At 39.0% G+C, this 20,124-nt stretch overlaps 1 protein-coding gene across 17 annotated transcripts in view; it reads left to right on the plus strand.

Moving 5' to 3' along the window:
- The window catches only part of elavl4 (ELAV like neuron-specific RNA binding protein 4), a 108,705-nt gene that overhangs the window by 33,692 nt on the left and 54,889 nt on the right, over positions 1-20,124 (plus strand). For 2 of the 17 annotated variants that reach the window (XM_069194315.1, XM_069194318.1), the window contains exon 1: positions 121-330. The exons of 9 other annotated variants lie outside the window; for them this stretch is intronic. In XM_069194315.1, the coding sequence (XP_069050416.1) occupies positions 307-330 (24 nt within the window). In that variant the 5' untranslated portion in view covers positions 121-306. Of the gene's footprint in view, positions 1-119; positions 331-466; positions 503-737; positions 808-20,124 lie in introns of those variants that run through there. 6 more of the 17 variants (XM_069194309.1, XM_069194311.1, XM_069194313.1 and 3 more) reach the window with 6 other exon arrangements.

The following is a 20,124-nucleotide window of genomic DNA, read 5'->3' on the forward strand; positions in this document are numbered from 1 at the left end:
CGTGCCAGGCTGACAGAGTGAAGGTGTTAATTTAAAAGAGAGGGACGGATGGGCGAGGGAACCAGTGAAATCGCTGCGCACTGCCTTTCCAAAGAGTAGGCAGCTCTGACCTCACAGAAAAAAAAAGGAGGAGACTGGAGTGGGTTGCAGCGCAGTGCTCATGCCGATGCCTTTGCATTGTCGCCGAGCCTCTCTGGAAGGAGGAATGTCTGCTTTTACAAACCGCCCTCTGTCTCCCAGTCAGTGAGAGGGCACCAGGGGGGAAATTCGCTTGAGGGAAGAAATCTACCTACCGCCAGTTCACAAATGGAGTGGAATGGGTTTAAAATGGTAAGGAAGTGCAGCCGTTGTTCTGCCCTTTCATCCGATTGCCTGCAGCCGCACTCTCCTCCTCTTCTGTTTAGCCGCTGTGTGATTTATTGGGATTCCGAGAATTGGCTGAATACTTCTTTTTTTTTTTCTCTAGTGCAGTGGAGTGTGGTGTGAGGGGGCTCGGGGGCAGGTGATGGAGAAGTCTAGGACGGACAGTCTTTTGAAATATAACACTGAGGAGCTGGTGTTGCAAAAGCCTGCTCTCTGTCTGGATTGTACTTGTCTTTGTTAAAATTCTTGCCTCAGATTCGCATATGCTGTAAATGTGTAAAGACAGATTGTCTTGTATAGGATATTAGTTGCATGTATGTATACCTTCTTGCAAGTCATGCATGTCTTTACATTAATTTTCCATTTTTTTTTAGATACGCGCACGCACAGATGTAAGTACACAGTGCATGGCCATTGCAGAAGCACATAGGCAGGTGCATAAAGGTGTGATGCTGCTCAGAACGGTAGCTGTGTGTGCTTGTGAGTGCTTGTGTGTGTGCACGCGTGTCTCCCCTCTGTAAGCTGGTTTTGAGGAATCTCAGCACAGCGTCTACAGCCTCTGATACCAAGGGTGATGGACGCTTCTGTTCAGCATGCGAGATGCGTTTTTCCCTAATGTTCCTTTTTTTCTGGAGATTACTGCTTATTGTTAGCAATGGGCTTAGAATTGTAGCTTCCCACGACTGTCAGTGCTGGTAGGGAGGTATTGCGAAGTAGAGACTTGAGTTTAACTCATCAGGCTTAAGGGAAAGAGCCCAAGACAGGTCTGAGGAACTTCACAGCAAGAACGTTGTTTTTTTAAATCTTAAATCGAAAATAAGTCTTTCCCCACTGTGATGTTTTCTCAGCTTCTAAAGGTTTGAACTTTCCTTTAACCGTAGCATCACTGTGGTTAATTCCACCATAAACCTGGACCTGGTCTTGGATGTCGATTCAAAATTGCAGGCGTTTTGAAGTAATCTGCGTATCAGATTTTAAAATGTTTCTTGGCACATCTCAGCTCTCTCAAAGGACTCTGTGTCTTTTTTTCTTCGAAGATCTGATCAGATCTCCATTGCGCTGGCCAACCCATTGGTCTTCCCCTTTCTGTTTCCGTCTGAAACTGCGGAATGATAGCGGCGCAGTACAAGTCAGACTAATAAAAGGGCTGTGGACGGGAGTCCACGCTTAGCGGTGTCCCATAGTGCTGCATCACGGGACAGGGCCCTGGCAGGCAGACGACAGATGACACGCAGTGTTTACAGTGCGGAACTGCAGACTCTCCTCACAAGCCACCCCTCTCTCTCTCTCTCTCCCATCTGCGGAGTCATCAGAAGTCTGCTCTGTTCGCTGTCAGAAGGTCTCTCCTCACACATGGCTCTCCAGCCACATCTGCAGCTGTGACAGCGTGTGGGATACAGAAAGCGGTTCATGTTGACCTCCTGGGCAGTGGTATTTTAATGCTAATAATGGGGGGGGGGGAGTGCTCGAGATGAACTGCAGTTCACAGGCGTGTTTCGGTTTTCTGAGAAAGGCGAGGAAGGCTCTCGGCACTGTTAAACAGGGCTGGCCGTGGTTATGTCGCTCGGAGGGCTTAGAACAGGAGAGAGTGATACAGGCTCTGTGCTAGTTTTGCACTTGTCTCTGCAGTGTGAGAAAGGGAAGGAGCTGGGTTCATGCAGGAGGGATGGGGATATGGGGGGCCAGCGTGTGCTTAAGTCACTGACGGGGACAGAGAGAAAAAGAGAAGGTGGGAGACTGATCTACAGTAGACAGATGCGAGGGTCAGCACTGTCTTGTCTCTGTGCCAGGAACTGAAAAAGCATGATCTTCCAGGAACCCTCCCTGAGCGTCTTCAAAAGAAAAAAATCAGCTGGTATAAAGAGCCCAAGCCCATAGCATGTCTCTCAGTACAGCTGACAAGTAGATGGATGTATTAGGACAGCCACAAAATACAGCATAGGAATGTGGCAGTGTGCTGTAAAAAATATATATTTTTGGTTTTCGCTTTTTTTAGGATGGGGGGGAGGTGACTATACTGGATATAAAAGAGATGATCGAATCTCGCTGCAGCTTCAAACCAGCCTTCTATAAGAAGCCTTACAACCCCATTGTAGAATCATTTGCCCAAAATGTGCAGCCATGGTGTATTGTGGCTTTTGTTTCTAAATTTTGAGACTGGCCAAAATAATTCAGTTATCTTTCTTTCAATTCATTTTTATACAGTATGTGGACACATTTTTATTTCCAATATTTATTTTATTGGTTCACTGTTATTGTTTTCAGTACATGTAGCCTGATGCCATCTGGTAGACAATCATGTGAGTAATTGGATGTAGCACGGCATAAAACATTAGCTGAGTCCAGTTTTGTAATCACCCTTGTTGCAGAGGTGATATTCCAGACATAATGTTGCTGTATAATAACCAACTCGCCCGGAGATAAAAAAAATAGCGTGTTTCGTAATGACTGGAGATGACACATTGAAAGGAGATGACTGGAGATAAAACGTTCTGTTTTATTGTCATCTTAGACTCCACTCTACTGGTTTTCGTTTAATAATATAAAAAACTGCAGACACAACGCTGGAGGATGAAACTCAAATTCAAAGGAGTTTATTACCACATTAATCAGAGTTTATCTGCTGTTTTTGTTATTCACTCGTTTAGCTTTGCATTCAACCAGAGATCCGCTTGTGTTGAGTAAGGGGACAATTAGTGACAAGTGGATATATGCACAAACACGCCCAAAAGAGGAGATAGCTGAAGATCAACAGAGGAGTAAGACTGACCAAAGGAGACAGAGGGGCAGCAGGGTTGAAGAGCACATAGGTGTTAAAATAATCTCCAGCCTCCCAGCGCATGGCAGGGTTTATGTGTGAGGGTCCCTTGTAGGTTTTGACTTATATTAAGACTTTAAGCAATTGTTGCGAAATTAAAACATATTATCATGCATCGTGGTTAATACCGCCTGATTCCTTGGCGGTACTGAATTCCTTCTTCAGGTGTTATTAAACAGTAACTCAAGCCATGTTAACGTACTCCTGCTGATTAAAATGATGGATTTCAGATCGTCTCTCCATTGCCTCACCTAAAGATGGTGGCTGGGGTTACACAGGCATTTCTCACCGGGTTCCTGCGTGCCCATTCGGTACCTGTGTCGCAGCACAGTATCCTCGCAGACTGGATGCATTTTCAGAGCCAAATGTCACTGACGTGGCACCACAGACCAGTGCTGTGTATTCTGCGCCTGGTGACTGACTGATAGCTGCCAGAGGTGTTTGTTGTTTAATTGTCTTTTTTAATTAAGAAGTCGGGGAAAAAATATTCCAGTAGACTGCTATAGGCAATCACATTAAACCCATCAGTTAAAAACCTACTGAAACATGTAATACACAAATTTACTGTATTGAGTGCCCAGGCTCTGTTGGAAAACCATCTAGTGGTTTTACCTTTAGTTAGTAAACCTTATTTTTTCTGGATTGTAGGTTTGAGAGTTTGTTTTCCTGAAGAGGTTAACATTTTTTTAATCCTTTTTGGTGCAAAGATGATCAATCATGTCAATCCATTGTATACTATATACAGTAAATGCTGCCTTGGTGTTAGTGTGAGACTCAATGCAGTTGTTAATAGTACATAGAATGACTATGAATTTATTGATTTAACTCCAAACCTCTTAGCAACATAGAACATAATCTGCTTGTAAAGGTTTAATCGGGAAGGTAAAACATCAGCGTGATGCTAGTGTCTGAAGTAGGAAACAGAGTATGTGCTACAATATCACATTAGTGATATTATAATATTTAGAAGTATCTTTTAATTTATCTGCCACCTAGGATGACTCATTGTTCTGAAGATTTGAAGAACTGTCTGAAAAGGGCTTGCTGGCAAAACGTGTTTTAATATATGTTTAATATAAAAATTAAACATGGTTGTGTTTCCCTTGTGGAAAAACAGCAAGGCGACAACTTCCTAACATTGTTTATATGAAGCTTAGTTGCCATGCAGTTCCAGTAATTCATTAGTTTATAATTAGTCAGTTGGAATATTATATTCTATCATGTTACCGGTCCTGAAACAACCACTTTCCTACCTTAACTGAGGATGCCTGGTTGAATAACCTGCAAAATCCTTTGTATACTGTAGGTTTTTAATGGCTTTCCTCTGTATTATACCTAAATACAGTAAAAGGCATTTGGCTAAATTAGTGTTTACGAGCTAATGATATTTAGATAAGCCATTCTTACTCTTTTGTGTCTAGTAATGTGTATTTTTATTTCATTTTTGGGGGGAGAGAGGGGGCTAAATATAAAGAACTATCGCTGAACGTTTTAGCCAACATTTAATAGGCTTCCAGAGTGATTTTTCTTTTATCTTTTCAGAAAGCTGAACTGAACAGATTCTGCTGTGGGGGAAATACAGAGAAGTGTAACCAGCTTCCAAAAATGAAGGTCTAATTCTTTGGGCAGAAATTCAAAGAGTCACAAACAGAAGATAATCAGCTATAAATGGTTAGAATTGAGAACAAGCTTATATACAGACAAGTTCTTGTCTTTCCACGGTGCTTTTCATTTGTGTTTTTTCAAAATGAAAAGAGATCCGTGGAGTAAAAATTGGGTGAGGGATGAATTCTTCTCTTTGCCAGTGAGATTGTGAAAGTAGTCCGTCTTTTTTTCCTTTTTCCTCCTCTTTTTTTTACCTCCCTCCTTTGTTTTAATATTCATACAGACATTTTTGGTTTGAGTGACAGTTTCTCCTGAGACTGTGCATATTCGCGTGCTCCTCTGATCTGCGTTTTGCATCCCAAGGAAAAAAAAAAGCTGTCGTGTTGTGAGCACAGCTACACAGTATTGTGTTAAAGTAAGAGGAAAGTCGTCTAACGCGAATCATGTTGAAGGACATTTCAAGGTCATTCATGTAAGAGGGTTTCATTCTTTGTTTTCACAATTTCAGACGCTTTAAACATTCTACGATTTGTAATGCAGGTAAATTAATTTTAGGTTAAACTCCATTTTAATCAGTTGCTCATCTCATGCTGATTTATTTAGATTCAAATGCATCAGAAATGACAATTTCCCAAGCAATACAAATAGAACAATTTTAAAGGCAGTTTTTTCCCTCTAAAACGGCTTGAATGTCAGCTTTAGTATTGTGAAAAGGCAGTGCTGTCTTTGCAAACAATCTGGCTTTTTCAGTTTGCAGGATAAAGTAAACTACCAGTAGAAGAATGCTCACTTTTGACTAAGTGATGCAGGTGATGCAAGTGTTTGGCCCTTTATTCACTTTAAAGGGCTGTAGTAGTATATAATTTAGACATTTGTGACTGCAACAAAAGACATTTGTTGAAAATGAAAGCAGCCAAACATTGGCTTTTTCATTCATCTGAAATTCGACAGCTTATTACATTTTACACTTGCCAAGCCCTGTTTGGAACCTAACTTTGTGAATTGCTTTGTAATAAGATATACATATGGTTTAAAACAAAGCAGTCAATCTTTTAAAATTGATTGTCACCATGGTGCACAATTTAAAACTAAAGAATGGTATTCATTACATTAAGAAATGCTACGATCGGGAAACAGATAGACTGACCTTGTAACGGTAACTGCCTCAGACACTGGTCAGTCTTATTGCTAACACAGAAATGCTAGACAAGCAGAATACAAACACACAGTTTATTTCAGTATCACCCTTTGCGCCCAGTTGGATCTGAAAGACAATACAAAGCACACACGTCATTCTTCAGTGGGGAAATTCTACACAATTTAATTGGCCAGGTGTTAATGCAGAATATAATGTTTTTAAGGTCAATACCAAGAAAAGCGGTCTCAATTTTTACTTCGGAATCATTGTGTCAATGTCAAGATATGTGCCATAAAGTAAAATCACAGTTTATGACTACATGGTGTCATTACCTACAGTATACTGTAGGTCCAGCTGCGGCTGAGAGAGACATTTTGCTTTTGATTTCTGTTTTTGAAACAAAAAGCAGTTTTTTAATGGTGTTTCCATTCGGAAAGCCAACCTATGCATGCTTTCAAGTTTTCATCCTTATACTGTACATGCATTGTTTTTCAAAGCCACAAGAAGCCTCTGTTTTCAGTCAGAGCTAGACAGGTTTTAATTCTTTGGTATTATTTGATGTCAAGAAACAGGCTGCTCATAAAGATGTGTCGAGTAATGAGGTGGGAATTCTGGCATAATGGAGAAATAGTTGAGCGATCGTGCAGCTATTTCCCAACCAAAACATAAATGAAACTGCATACATCTTCGTATTCCTTTCCTTTGCGGGTCTGTGACAGTGGGCTGCCCAGCCAAAAGCACAGACTGTACAGCTGTATAGATTTCAGGGAGAAAGAAGAGCTCTACCTTCCTGGTAGACATTTCTCCTCACCAAACAATGCAGAATGACAAATTGTATTTGGCAATTTAATAAGGGACTGACCTTTCTAATGTTACCCGGTGCATAAAAAACGAAAATTCAGCACTTTTCTATTGAATACAAAACTGAAAAACAGTTCTTTCAGATTACTGTTGTTTGTTGTATATACTATGCACATCTGCCAGGTTCCATGTTGGCAACCTTTTATTTTCTTACACAACTCTTGGGCAGAGTGTGTACCTAGTGGACTTGGCTTCTTTGCGTATTAATGAGACATTTTCTGTATTGCTGGGATTCGGACTATCTGGAAATATTAGCGTGCCCTTTTTAAAGAGCTGTTACTCTCCCATAAACAAATTACATAACCATTTTAATCTGAAGTTGTCTAAAGAAGTCTCCCTTGATGTAAATGGGCACCTATAGTTCTTTTCTAGATTTTTATTTTGTGCTTTTTCTAAGCATCTTTGGGGTTCTCCTGGTGTCCAAAATTGGAAACACAGCTGAGATTGGTTGTGTTTAAAAAGTTTTTAAAGGCACTAAAATGACAATATTACAGTTGGTGGCTAAACCATTGCAAATGAAAGCCCAAATAAACACAGTCCATTGTTATGGTGGTTTTGTTATATACTGTATGTATAGCAGTCTGGAAATATGTATTAAGAATAGTACGAATAATTTGCATCCTATGACCCAGTTTAGAACTGGGAAATAATGGTGCAAGTAGCTGATATTTATGTGGTTCATTGTGAGAAAACAATGAAAATGGGTATTACATTTCTTTAGATACTGTAAGTATCCACGTATGGATGTGCTTTTTTTATTATATATTGTCCATTAGAACACTTCAGTAATGGATGTGGTCTCACTGTAATGAAGACATCTATTGAGCACAGTAAAACAACACTGTAAAATCCACAAATAACATTGGTGATGTTGCGGTCTTTATCCTGTGCATTTTATAGAGTCAAATATAAAATTAAATTTAAAAGCACCCACATTCTGCAATGTGTGACAAGGCGAGCAACCGCAATGAAACCTGCAATAGCAAGCATTTCATGGCAGTGTGAATACATGTGGCACAGTATCCAGTAGCGGTTGTGGAGAAAAAAATGTAGAAACATTTACATTCTAAGCAAGTCTTGTACTGAAAGGTGTACTTCTGAAACTATGATTGCATTTTATGGTGCTGTGCTTCGCTGTACAGCCTTCATTAGTGCATATGTCCGTATGCATTTTAGCTCCTGTGCGTTTGAAATCTCTTGTCCGGATGAGTGGAAATTGTCTTCCAATTTCTTTACACATTTCTAGTCTGCTTTGTACAGTTACGAAAGGATTTGTATTCATATATCAAAAACCTGACAAATATACCATTAACTCAGTTTCAGTTTCTGCTTTGGATTTTGTGTCTGCATTACAAATTATGCTAGTGCTTAGCCTGTGTATCTTACAACATGCATGATGTGCTGTTTGATTTCCTTTTGCATACTCGAAGGACAGCAATTGGTTTTCACTTAAAAATCATTTGACACTTACTAGCTAACCATGCATGGGTGACTTTATGCTTTGAAACAGAGAAACATTCAGCAATTGGGTTGGTAAGTGCAGGGAACTGTTCCTGCAGGAAGATGCATTTGTTTTCTGGGAGTCTCCAGCACTCTGGAGCAGGGTCAGAGATAGAGTTAATCTAATTTACAGCTCTTATTCATTAATATATCCGTATGTACTGTAGCTGTTGTCCACATGAAGCAATTATTTTCCTGCTGTCTTGAAATGCATTAGAAGTTAGACAGCGTGTATGCATGAATAGTGTTTTGGAGGTGGAGGCCATGAATCCAAATTAGTTGCTCATGTTACAGTTAGAATACAATCTTTCGCATCAGGGGGAGCTACCCGACTGGCCACAAGACTGTTCTCACTACACCTTGTGTTGACAAAGTAAAATGCAGCTTTGAACTGGGAATAACTACCTTTTAGGTGCCCATCAGTTTGCTAGGCATGCATCGATTACTTAAAAAACACTCACATTGCAGGCCTCTGGAATCAGCTTGAAAGCAGGCCTTTTCCCATCACAGTGGAAAGGAATAAACCTCGTCATGAAACAAAGCCACCTTTTTTAAACTAGAAATTTCCCAGCTCAGCTGCAAAAGAGGGCAGTCAAGCTCCTGTTTCTGACTGCAGATGGATTGATGGTGATTCGTGAGCTGGTGAGGGATCAGTAGGCAGAAGGCTGGTAGATCGAGCGGCAGGGGCTCTGCAGAATTGCACTCCTGGGGTAGGTGAGCTAATTCTCCAGGCTATTTTTTGTTGTCTGGAACAGACACAGGACCGTTACCTGCTCCACGCACCTCTTAGCTTTTGATGCAAATCATTCAGGCTATCTTAATAGACTCTCTGACACTTGTGTGTTTGTGCATGTGCAGACCTAGCCTGACAGCAGGTGCCGAGGGACCAGAGCAGTAGGTAACCATCACAAGCACTTCCAGTTCAACTCATTGTGACCTGCAGCATGAGCTAAAAACCCACACGGGCTCCATGGCTTACCAGCTTTCAAAGACAGGACTCTTACAAGTGCACATACAGTATTCCGTTTTTTAATTAAAAGCACAGTTTATTTCAAAACCTCTTGAGGGAGATGGGATTCACACTGCTAGGCTACAGACACTTTAGAGACTTTAACCTGAATATAAGAATAGCTAGCGTTGCTCATCACTCCTATTAAAGAGACTTTCAATAATTTTTCCAAGTTTTATGTATTGTTTGGAATCTATTTTCACCTAACGAAATGGAAAATAAATGATTGATTTAAATTTAAAATTGGTAGCAGAACACAAAGGGTTTAGTCATTTATGTAGATTCCAAATTCTTTTGTTTCATAGAACCAACTCATGCACAAAATACACTCTCTCAGCCATCATCTTGCATAGTTGTAGAAAAGCCCTTCTAGAGGAAATCAAGCAATATATTTGTTGTGGATAATTTAGATTTGTCAATTATGTTATAAAGTACTATGGTTGCATTGTTTTACATTTACTGTATTTACAAAAAAATCCAAATAGAATACCTTTTTTTCCTTATACATTTACTAATTAAAATTACTTTCACGCTATATTTGACTGAATATTTTCACTGGTGGATGTGCAGGTTTCCCATTGAACGAGATTGTTAAAAGTGTTCTGCAGGGGAACAGGTGGTGGAGCCAATTGTATTTACAGTATACTGCTTCGATCTGTCAATTCAGTGATCATTGACTCTGTATTTCATAAGTTACCAGTGTGATTGTTTCTAGGGCAAGAGTTGCAAGCTAAGGACACCTTTACAATACATTCCAGTACACAGCGCTGGTACTACCATCTTCTTGCTGAAATGATTCTTGAAGACCAACTAATGCTCCTGTACAGCAGGACAGCTTGCATTATAATCTGCAAGCCATGACATGCTCCATGTTAAGGCCATTGCAACATGAAGTAGGCTAAGGATATTGGTTGTTTTAAGCAGGATGAACTAACCCATGAGTTTTATCAGATCAGTGTTCCCAACATCAGTCCTTGAGAAAATCCTGAAGATTTTCTAGGTGTCACAGTCTAAGGCCCAAGCGAGAGCTCAATAGGTACAACTACCGGTACAGTAAATTGGATTAATTCACTCTTCTCCATCACTCAGAAGCTGTTGCTGATTTCAAAAGATCTAGAAAATCTGCAGCATGGTGGACCTCATAAGGGCGATAGAATTTGTAATGCGTACAGTACTTGACTGTTGATGGGTTTGTAAGGCATAAATTATATGAAAAGTACATCAGACTTCTCAAACTTTTCTTTTGTCTTTCTAGTTCATTAGATATGTGATTGATTATTTCAGCTGGGGGGATTTCACAACCAATACATCACACTGCAAAACGAGGTCTTTAGATCATATCTAGTGGACAAAAGAAGTCTGAAAGAAATTATATAACATGCTCAATCTGAAATCCTTAATGCAGACTTTAAAGAAGAAAAAACTCCAGAACTGATTGGAAACTCTGGCCAAAGATACACTATTAATCTATCAAGGCATTTGCCTGAACTGAGGCAGGACACAGGGAATTGAACAATAAGTTAAACTTGCAGTACTTTCTAATGACTGGAAGCATCCCTGAAAGAGTGTAAAAGCAGTAATTTCATTAAATATGTCTTTTTTTCGGTTAAGTCATTATGATTGCTATTAGAATATTTTAAATAGGCAATTTCCTACTCTGTACTTAGAACGAAAATGCATTCTTTCAACCCAGGCTAGTGTAATTGCTTAAAAAACCTTTACTAATGATACACTAAATATAGCAACCACATATAGATTCAAAGAAAATACAAAATAGCACATCACATGTTACAAAGGTATTAAGAAATTCAATCCTTCCCTTGAAGTTGAAAATTAATTTTAAGATTTTGTTTTGTGGAAAAATGTAAATACGTTTCATGCAAAGCCATTCAAGATGGTTTCAGAACAAGGAGTACAACAGAATATAAATCCACAGATTAGTTTTCCAAATGCCCCATTAACACACCAAAGTGAAGATATTTAGAAGTACATGAGCTATAGAAAGGCCTGTGAGCTTGTAGTGTCGTTGGTACATTAGTCTCTGCTTGACCTGCAAGTATTGTGGGTCTGAACATAGATGATGGTCAGGACAGTGTGTTTCATAGGAAGGATACGGGTCATAGCAGTAAAGTCCATTTAAGTATCACTCGAAATATGAAGCTTTTGGCATTGATGTATCCTTTATCAGGGAGTTCTCTTGGTTTTCCCCCAAACAGCCATTCTTGTGATTTTGTGGGAAGCTGCAGTTGGGCAAGTGACTTTCATTGAGAGTACGCTCTTCCTCTAATTGGCACTAACTCTCCTGTCAGGGGCTGTGGAGCCTGTAACACGCCAGATGTCCACATTCTCATCAGAGTGGGCACCAAAGACATTACCCAGTTTTAACAGAATTGGCAATTGGCTGTATGGAAAAATAGTTATACTACATTGAGCAAAACAAAATACCAATTAGTGCAGAGAGTAATATTTAAAGGCAGTAATTCTATTTTTTAAAAGAGAGACCTCCGTTATGAATAATGTATATTTAATATGACAAAAGTGACTTTCTGTTCCAAATATTTGTTTAGCTTTGCAATATACAGGACATCATGTATTATTGACTAGGTTTAATTTTATTTTGGAGAATTATGGCATATCAGTTCAGATTCATAAGGGGGAAAACTATGTTTTACTTGAGTTGGATATATATATATGGCAATGCTAGTGTGTGCGTATTTGTGTCTGTGTGTGCCCTGTGATGGACTGACTTCCAGAGGATAGGCTCTGGCTCCCCCCGTATTCGATAAAGCAGTTAGAAAATGGTTGGGTGGATGGATATATTATAATGTAATTACATTCTGAAGTGGATGAAGCTACACTTGGCCTTTTTTTTTCTCCTGCAGTGTAATTGAAGGAAAATACATTAGAAGAGTTCACTGCAATACTCTTCAAAAGAGCAAACAAGTACCAGTTAACAGTGTGACTTTGCAAATATGAAACCGGAGAATTTTCACTGTAAACTTTAATTACATTTTCAGAATCTCCCATGCAGTTCTGGAGTCAAACAAGATGTAGGAAGGAATGGTCAACGTTCTGTTGAACGTGTACTGAGGATAAGGCCATGGTATAAATCCAGTACACAGACTTAAGGGTTGCATGTAACAGAGCTGGTACATGCAAAACATTGCATACATTTATACAAGAGCCATTGAGCAATTGTCTGATGTTTATTGGAAGAATGAAGAAAACCTTTCACTATATTTTTTGCTACGTGAATCATACTGACATTTGACAGTCAAGATGCTTGTAGGTTTTCAAGCCTCTGTTGGTGCAGAAGTATAGCAGGGCGTTACCCAATGTGCAAGGGCAGGCCTGTGGTGACTCTGGTACACATTGCAGTTAACCATTTTATTGTCTCATATTATCTCATACAGGAGGGTCTTTTCCATTTTGCTTTTAAGTAACAGAAGAGTCTTAATGGCCCTTGGCCAGTCTTTTCTGACATGAAATGAGCAAGAAACTTGCTCATTCCAGACCATTTTTTTAAACACTTATTTAAATCCGGCAACATTACTACACCACCAGATGAGAACTGCAATTAAAGAAAAACTTGTCTTTCTGCAAGGGCCTTGTATCTCAAACAGCAGTCACAGAGGCACAAGTGAAGAGCACATTCTAACTTATTCTAAGGTACTGTATTCTGTTCCCCTTTGAAACATCGCAGATCTTTTTTTTATGATGCATAGCAAATGGCCTTCTGCCTGCTCTGCCACATTATCCCCCTATTTGTCACTTTGAAGAAACAGAATTCCATTACATTGGATATCATGCCTACCTTAAGGCCAGCACAAGATTCCCTACACAATTTAGCACATTGTGCAGTAATTGAAAGTGCTGTGTGATTCGTAGTCCCCTTCAGCCTCCTATAGTGTGCTTTGTTCTTTGCAGCAAAATCACTGTAATGAGGTTTCTGTGCCCATTCAAAACAAGATTCTACTGAAGCTGCTGTTACATTCCACTGCTTTCTTGATGTGTGCGCTAGCACTTCCTTAAATTAGTTTTGTTCTAGAAATGAATGGGAAAAAAACATACTGAAGAGAACACCTGGAACAATTAGAAATCATTCACTAGGTACAATAGAATTTCTGCTGCATACAAAATCCCTCCATGACTAGCTCTTGAAACGTAGCCCTGATACCATTTATTTCTGAGTCACTTGACAACCTAAAGCAGCTGCTGTTTGTTTCACTGGCGGAACATGCGCTTTTCTGAGACGGTGTGGCATACTGTGTTACACACTGTTTCAGTGGAAGTTTATTTGTTTACTTTGTGTTTGTCCACAACCCATGGTTGAATATTGGTCTGCATTATGGGAACATCCACCGGCAGTCATTTGGGTATTTTTCTCATGTTTTTAGTTCTCCATGTCATGCAGTAGGACATGTTTCTGGTCAGAGTTGGATCTTTAAATGTTTATGGCTTAAAGAATGCTTCACCATGAGACCAAGGAGAGCTGTCTGTGTTACCTAGCAGAAAGCGAATGGCCATGTTCACAGTTTTTTTAATAAAGTTCAGTTGGTATACTGTAGAAGATAGCATTGTCACCTTATACCTTATATCCTCTAAAAAGTCCTGGTTCTCGTTAGCTGTTGATATTAAAAACCGAATGGTGTGCTAACCGAATAACAATGCAGTTATGAGTACCTTTTCAAAATGGTTAAACAAGTCCGCTTTTCAAATCACTCCCTTTGTTTCTTTTCCTCAGAGCATATTTCAGGTATCCTCATGTAGTTCTATGCACCCCAGTTACCTGTGGAATTTGAAGAAGGTACAACTGTGTTGGAGAAAAAAATTCAGCCAGGAGAAGTAAATTCGATGTAGGATAAAGAGGGCTCCAGTCATTCATTTAGTAATGCAGGACATGAAAGACTCGGATGTGAAAAGGCAGAGGAGGTCCAGGGTCACCTCAGGCGGATATCATTTCTCCAAGGTCCGTTCACTGCAGACTGACCCCGGCAGCACAATTCCACTAAGTGCCCTTTGACCTCAGAGAGCGTATGAAGATTAGAACAAAAGCGCCATGAGAAAAAACAAAATATTGATCCTGCAAAATGTGGCTCTGTGTAGAAAAGTGAGCAAAGTTAAATGAAAAATTGCTTACATACCAAAATATTTATTATGCAGTGTCGCAGTCCGTTTGTGAAGCAGGCACCTTTATCGATCGTCCTGGAAATGACCGAGATTGCGATGGGCTGAGATTACGTTAATGATTGATTTGCTAAGACTCCTATCGGGCTTGCATGATATGGATAAAACTGGGATGTTCTGATGCAGGGAAAGGAAAATAAAAATGAATTGGAGAAAAAAAAATTCTCAATTCCCGTTGGTTTTTCATAACCGATTTTAACATGTGACTAGGCAAAGACAAGATGCTTTTTGAGTGGCAGATGATTGTGATTTTGCCCATGCATTGATTCGTGGAAAAGGAGAATTGGTCAAATTTCTCATCTTGTAAAACCAAAGGAATTTCCCAAAAGGACTGTTAACTATCAAAATAGCTACATAACTAGAAATGTTTTTACATCTTTTAAATCCACAGGAGTTCTGTCTCATACTGAAAGGCTCAATGCAAATGCCAAGCTCAGGTCTCTTACAAGGTAAAAATAAATCAATTATACAGCATGGACTGCTGATTCTTTTCCTGTGATATAAAAGCTCCCATTTTGTCTTTTACAACAAGGATGGGAAGAAATTATATTCCTTTAGGAGATTTGTCATGTTGTTTTTCATACCAAACAATATATAGCCAAACTGACTACTACTTTAATCACTTTGGTCACCTTGGTCAACAGAATGACAGTTTTAGTGTTTTATATTTATTTCAATCTCAATGTAAAAGGAACTAGTAGAGATTCATTTTACTCAAAAAGGTAAAAAGACAAAAAAGACTATAGTGTTTTTGTTGCAATTAAATTACTATGGCAAGACGTATTAAAAGCTAGTGACCTTGGATGTGTTTTTTGGTTTGTCTGTTTAAGTTTGCTGAATTTAAAATAAAATATGCTGCTGGGATTTTAGCAGTTACCAAAAACAGATTCGTTATCTACGGCAATAATTTGGTAAGCCTCTAAAATGTACTCTGTCAACGTATTATAATTATAAGAATAAGAGAATATTCAAAGTATTTACAATGCTATACTTCTAAGATGATTTATTTAGGAAGACTTCTAGACAGAGGATAATAGAAGTGACAGGCTACCTGCATGGTATTACACTAGGCGCTCATGGCACCAAAGCAAGGCTTAAGTAGATTAACTCCTAAAACTCTGTGGATGAGTCCCTGCAGGTGATGAGGGAAGATGGGTATTAAAGCATCACATATTGATGTTTCTCGTCCACTAGGGTGTGCAGTTAATGAGAACCAAAAGCGAAGCAAAACAATGAAATTCTGTCGTGGTGTTTGAATAAATGTTCTCCGTGACCTCCGTCGTGTGTCAGGCGTTGGCAGTTAGTTCTGATGCTGTGGTGTCCTGCTGCACTGCAATGTCACAGCGCGAGCTGGAGCGCTGTCAGTGGAAATTGATCGCCTTCGCTTGTTTTGACTGCGGGCTTTGTAGCAGTACACCTGTGACTTAAGAACACCTCTAGAGAGAGATAGGGCTGTTTAAGGATGTAAACCTGATAGCTGTAATGGCAGTAGTCAGCCTAGTCGTGGTTCTGGTGATCTGCTTTCTAGCCTAGATCAGACAAGAGGGGAATTGTGAAAGTTTAGCAGTGCTGTAGTGCTGCAATTCATCACAACCCGTGGCCAGATACGGAAGAGAAGGTGTTAACTAAGAACATAAAGAAGGTAACAAATGAGAAGAGGCTATTGGGCCCATCTAATCTTTTTGGTAGTGAGCAGTTAATTGATCCAAGAATCGCATCCAGCCGTTTCTTGAAAGGTATTGGTTTCAACAACATGGCACGGAAGGGTGTTTCGTACTGTCACAACAATTTAGGTAAATTTTCCATTGTTCTTGACTTTCAATTATCAGTGTAAATATGAATAGGGCTTCCTGTCTGGAAAACATTTAGCACAATTGTAAATGCGGTTGAGAAAGCAGACCATGCCTTTGGAATTTTTCCTTAGAAAGTATTGTATATTCAGACTCTTCTTCAGTCAGTCCCTGAGAATACTGGATCTCATGTGAGAGTATTTGATTTGACACACAGATGTTCTGTTTTACTTGTATCAGGCTCACTTTGACATTGCTGTACCTGCTACAAGAATCCTCCATACACACAACTAATACTGGTCAGCTGAGTGGCTTCACCCGTTATCATCTTAGACTTACAGCTGCGGTTGCCAGAGTGACAGAAAGTGCCGGAACCTCGGCAGTGCTGGCTGATGTGCGACCAGTCATCAAGATGCTTTCACAATATTAAACAGTTTATGAACCATCCTGTGCAACATTGTGTATAAATATTAAACTCACTTGTACTACACAGCCACATGTATGGTAATTTAAATGTAGTTATGTGATAGGCAATACTGTTAAATTCCTATTTTTCTCTTCTTTATCTAAGTAACATTGCTCTCTGTTTCAACAGTACATTGTTTGCAATGCATTTTTTCCTACATAATGGAACACGTTCATGTTTCACAAATATCTAAGAGCACATTGTAAGACCTCATTTCATGTTACTGTCTTCTGCCTTTGTGGACACGAGGGTCTTGTGAACTCACAAGAGTTTTTATTTTTCTTATTTTTCTTTTCCTTGAGACCTGTCATATTATAGAAAGTGACATCTGGATGAGTAGAAAGCTCAAGCTTAATTTTTTTAATTAACATTTAGAGTATTCAGCAGAAATGAGCTCTTGGTTCTGGAACATTCTATGGAGATGAGATTATATACTGCAGCAGTGAAGCCTCTAGCCAGCATGACGATGGCAGAAAATCTGGCCTACGTAAATTCTTTCTTGGTTGGCATTAAACTCAATTTCCTGAGCCACCCTCCACCCCCGTGTCTTTCTTGAGAAAGTGATTATCTTTGTGAGACTTCCTGGTTAAATAGAGGTAAATAAAATTGTTTATCTCTGAGGGGCTGCAGACACAACTATAAAGGTAGCTTCTATACTTCCTTAGCAGCTGCTATAGAGAAATGCATATTTTAGGAAAACTAAGCAAAATTAATAGGACAGGTGAATCTGGGAAAAAATGTAGGAGTTATAATTTTCCATTGGAAAGTACCTAAAGTTTTAACGGTGTATTTTTTTGGTCTGATATTGGGAAATAAGCAGATATTCTGCTGTCTTTACACACGAAGTCCGACACAGGACATTTTTCAGCAGCTGTTTGTAGTGAAGATGTGATGCAGTGTAGGGAGGCAAAGATTCTGCAGAGTTGGTTAATATGATCTTGTTGACGTTCTCATCGATAGCAGGTTCAGCACTGCTAGGGGCTTTTTAGAAATAAAAGTAATTTATGCATAATTTGTTGCATTAACTACACTACTTTGCAAGTTTTAAATATGTCAGGAAAAGTATAACAGTTTATGATCAAATTCACTTCCTTAAGTAATCTGCTTGTACAGGTAATTAACACATATCTGTATATCAGTGTATTGTCCATACAAAGCCGCGAGATTAAAACCACTGTCTACTGCAATTATGTAACGTTTCCACATACAGTACTTGTGATCTGAGATTCTTGTGTGAATGATGTGTGTACGTGTTTTCAAACCCTAATTGACACCTAGTAGTTTGAGCTTCATAGCTCATTTAATAAAAATGCCTAACCTTTGCATGTATATGTCTATACGTAGTACTTTGCAACTGCTTGGGTTATTTTCAGTGTTATGAATTTAAAGGGATTTTTTTCTAACATGTTATTGATATATTACTAATAAGGTAGTTATTATGCAAAGTTGGAAACGATGTCCTAGAATGCTTTGCATGACGTTTTTATGACATTTCTTCAATAGTTCTAGAAAATCATAAACACTTTTATTGCATTATGTAACATGTAAAGAATTTGCTAGTTTATTTATCTTGAATCTGAATTATATTATTATCTAAAACATTTAAAAATATATGTATATATATGAAATATATATATACGCAAGAATTAAAAGCTGATTTGTCATTGAAATAACCCAAGTGTTTGAACAATACTAGTATATATACTACTAGTATATATACACACATAAATTCTTTTTTTAAATGCAGTATCTTTTCCCTGTCTCTACCATCCTATCATCTCTGCATCCATTTTATTCTAAGCTTGTTAATATACTTTAAAGGAAATTCTATGTTAATGAGCATGCTTGATTTTTCACTTATTCAGACCCTTTAAACAGAGTTCATACTCCTTGCTGCAAACTACTTCTGCTTCAGTGACCACAATTCATCCTCAATTAACCAGCATATTTTACCCTTTCCAGCTATGTCTGATAAGAGCGAGTTACTTACAGGGGAGACAATTTGCCAAAGAGCATGAGCTCTCCTGCTTTCCCACCACACACCCTCCCAAGGCAGCAAGTTCCTTACATACTGTATATTGAGCAATGAATTGAATCAGGCTCTGGCCCAGTTACAGATGTAAAGAGCTTGTAATGGGTTATGAAGCAACTAACACAGGACGATTGATAAGATATACTGGGCTAAATGATGAAAATGCATCTTAAAATTTCAAATGGCAAGAAAACAGGCCAAATAAGAAGGCTCATTTCATGTGAAGTTCGTCACCAGAATTCTCAACCTGCTTTGATTTTGATGAAATTTCCCATGGTCAAAGTGTAAATACTTGGTATAAGGGCTCCTGTTCAGCTGCACTAGTCCTTCAATATTTGACCCATTTTGGACCCCACTCACTAAAATCAAAGGAGATCTAGTCAAACATGGCCTTTTTTTTATTGATTTCATTTATATTGGATCACACATGCTTTAACCCCCTGGTGGTAGTACAAAGTAGATTGAAGCAAGCCAGTGAAAATGAAGAATGATTTGTCAATGTTTGCACATTTCTGTTTTTTTCTGTGTTTGCTTTCCAGTCATTTTTTTTCTTTTAATTTTGTAACCTCAAGCATTCAGTAAAACAATACTCCTGAGGCTTAAAATGGCCTTGAACATAAAAGGAAGCCCTGAACTGCTGGTATCACATCCCTGCTGACACTGAGCTGGGGGTGAATTTTGCACCAGTGAATTACAAACATTTCTTATTGAAAGTCGGGCCATTACAGAGACATGTGACTGGAAATTATTTAATGTCTTGTCTCATCTAAGAATTATTTACTGTATAGGGGCTAAGAATGACTTCCGTTTGATACTCTAATTTTGACACTTCTGGCTTAGTTCTGTCTTAATTCCTTGATATACATAATGCCTCCCAAACTGGGATTTTCCAAGCGGGAAGACTATGCACTTGCCTAGTTGTCCCCCCTGAAATTATAGTTGGAGCTTGAGTTCAAAAATAAAACAGTGGGTTTCATCTACAGAGGTCACTTAAAACTTATCTCACTCACTGAAACCCATTACGAATCATTTTATCTCTAGAGGGAAAATAAAAAAGCAACTGGCAACATTGTTTGGAACAGGTTATTAAGCAGTATCTGAGGTGAACTCTGTATGTAATATAACTGAAAGCCCCCAGGCATGTTGTACTGTGAGCAGGAGATGGAGAACAGCAGGGTCAGCTATCAGACGGAGGTTGTAGACTGTGTCATACCAGCTATCAGCCACCATGGATAGGAGGCCAGGCCGGGCTTGGCAGAGAGCTTAATGATCTCACATATCTATTTGACCCCAAAGTACAGAGATGTTCATAATGTCGAAGAATAGCAAGGTGTTGGATTAGTCATAGCCTGGTA

Source organism: Lepisosteus oculatus, chromosome 9 (assembly GCF_040954835.1).
Source record: "Lepisosteus oculatus isolate fLepOcu1 chromosome 9, fLepOcu1.hap2, whole genome shotgun sequence".
Taxonomy (NCBI): Eukaryota; Metazoa; Chordata; class Actinopteri; order Semionotiformes; family Lepisosteidae; genus Lepisosteus; species Lepisosteus oculatus.